We start from the raw sequence: 1759 nt of genomic DNA, 5'->3' as shown, positions 1-1759 counted from the left end.
TGATTGTAAAATAAACAGATTTGATCAAGCGGTTTATGAAAAGATAAGAATACACGCCGCCCACATATGTCATAAGGCTCCCGATGGGGCTGCGATCTATCCACCCTTGTATACGACTGTATTCAACTGTATACAAGGGTGGATAGATCGCAGCCCCATCGGGAGCCTTATGACATATGTGGGCGGCGTGTACTCTTATCTTTTCATAAACCGCTTGATCAAATCTGTTTATTTTACAATCATAAGAGAAGGAATCCGTTGCTATCTAGGTACTTAGTATGGACACATACGTGCCTAACGTAGATGCGGCAAGATATCTTAGTTATATAAAAAACAAATCTATCGTTCCCGGGGTACCTAAGATGTAAATAAACTACATACCTTACATGAAGGCGGAATGAATTATAAATGCATTGGGAACCATACGGCACGTTTAGCGGCGGCCAATGTAATCTTATATTAGGTGAAGTAAAAAGTTCTGAGCGTTTTCGGCTAGATGTTTTTAGTGAGCCATATCTCACGATGTATACATCGCATCGGGTCATACTATACGTCAATTTAAAGGTGACATTACGCTTCAAAAAAATTTCTGTGACAGTTTTGTGTTTAGTCAAGGCAGTTGTGTGTTACAGCGTTTCAAAATGAAGGTAAAAAAAGAGAAAATTCGATACATTCTTCAGTACCACTACGACCAAGGTAAAAAGGCGGAGCAGGCGGCCAAAAAAATTTGTGCTGTTTATGGACCCAATACAGTATCGAATGCAACAGCAAAGCGGTGGTTCCAACAATTCTGTTCTGGTAATATGGACGTCGAAAATGAGGCACGCTCTGGTAAGCCAATCGTCGAAAATGTCGGTAAAATCATGGAAATCGTCGAGTCGGACCGGCATGTGAGCACTTATTCCATTGCCCAGGAACTGAAGATTATCCAGAAAACCGTTTGGAACAATTTGCATAAGGCTGGTCTCAAGAAGAAGCTCGATGTATGGGTGCTACACGAATTGACGCAAAAGAACCTTTTGGACCGAATTGATGCCTGCGATTCTTTGCTGAAACGTAACGAAATCGACCCATTTTTGAAGCGGATGGTAACTGGTGATGAAAAATGGGTCACATACGAGCACAACAGTCGAAAAAGATCGTGGTCCAATTGCGGTGAGCCGGCCCAAACGATCGCCAAGCCCGGATTAACGGCCAAGAAGGTTTTGTTTGTGTTTGGTGAGATTGGAAAGGAATCATCTACTATGAGCTGCTCCCATCGGGCCAAACACTCAATTCGGACCTCTGTTGTCAACAACTGACCAGATTGAAGCAAGCGATCGACCAGAAGCGGCCAGAATTGGCCAATAGGAAGAGTGTTGTGTTCCATCAAGACAACGCCAGGCCGCACACATCATTAACGACGCGCCAGAAGCTCCGAGAGCTTGGATGGGAGGTTCTATTGCACCCACCGTATAGTCCAGATTTGGCACCAAGCGATTATCACTTTTTCAAGCATTTGCAAAATTTTCCTGATGGTACAAAACTGGCCTCAAGAGAGGCTTGTGAAAATGAGCTGGTCAAGTTTTTTACCAATAAGGACGAGGACTTCTTCAATCGCGGAATTATAAAATTGCCTTCAAAATGGACAAAAGTTATCGAACAAAACGGCGCATATTTAATCGAAATCGGATAATTCTAACTATGTTAATTTCATCGCCGAAATAAAGCGAAAATACGCTCAGAACTTTTTACTTCACCTATATATTTGTTATAGTAA

General features: G+C 42.3%; 1 protein-coding gene across 1 annotated transcript; it reads left to right on the top strand.

The window, feature by feature from the left end:
• Positions 1–641: 641 nt before the first annotated feature.
• On the top strand, positions 642–1218 carry LOC106750882 (histone-lysine N-methyltransferase SETMAR-like; the record flags this gene model as incomplete). Its single annotated transcript, XM_014631500.1, has 1 exon — positions 642–1218. A coding segment is annotated over exon 1 (577 nt), but the record flags the coding sequence as incomplete, so codon positions are not given.
• Between the last annotated feature and the right edge of the window lie 541 nt (positions 1219–1759).

The sequence above is a fragment of the Dinoponera quadriceps genome, unplaced genomic scaffold, assembly GCF_001313825.1.
Source record: "Dinoponera quadriceps isolate SergipeBrazil2010 unplaced genomic scaffold, ASM131382v1 scaffold7174, whole genome shotgun sequence".
Taxonomy (NCBI): Eukaryota; Metazoa; Arthropoda; class Insecta; order Hymenoptera; family Formicidae; genus Dinoponera; species Dinoponera quadriceps.
The sequence above is the reverse complement of the archived record's forward strand: the minus strand, read 5'-3'. Positions and strand labels throughout refer to the sequence as shown.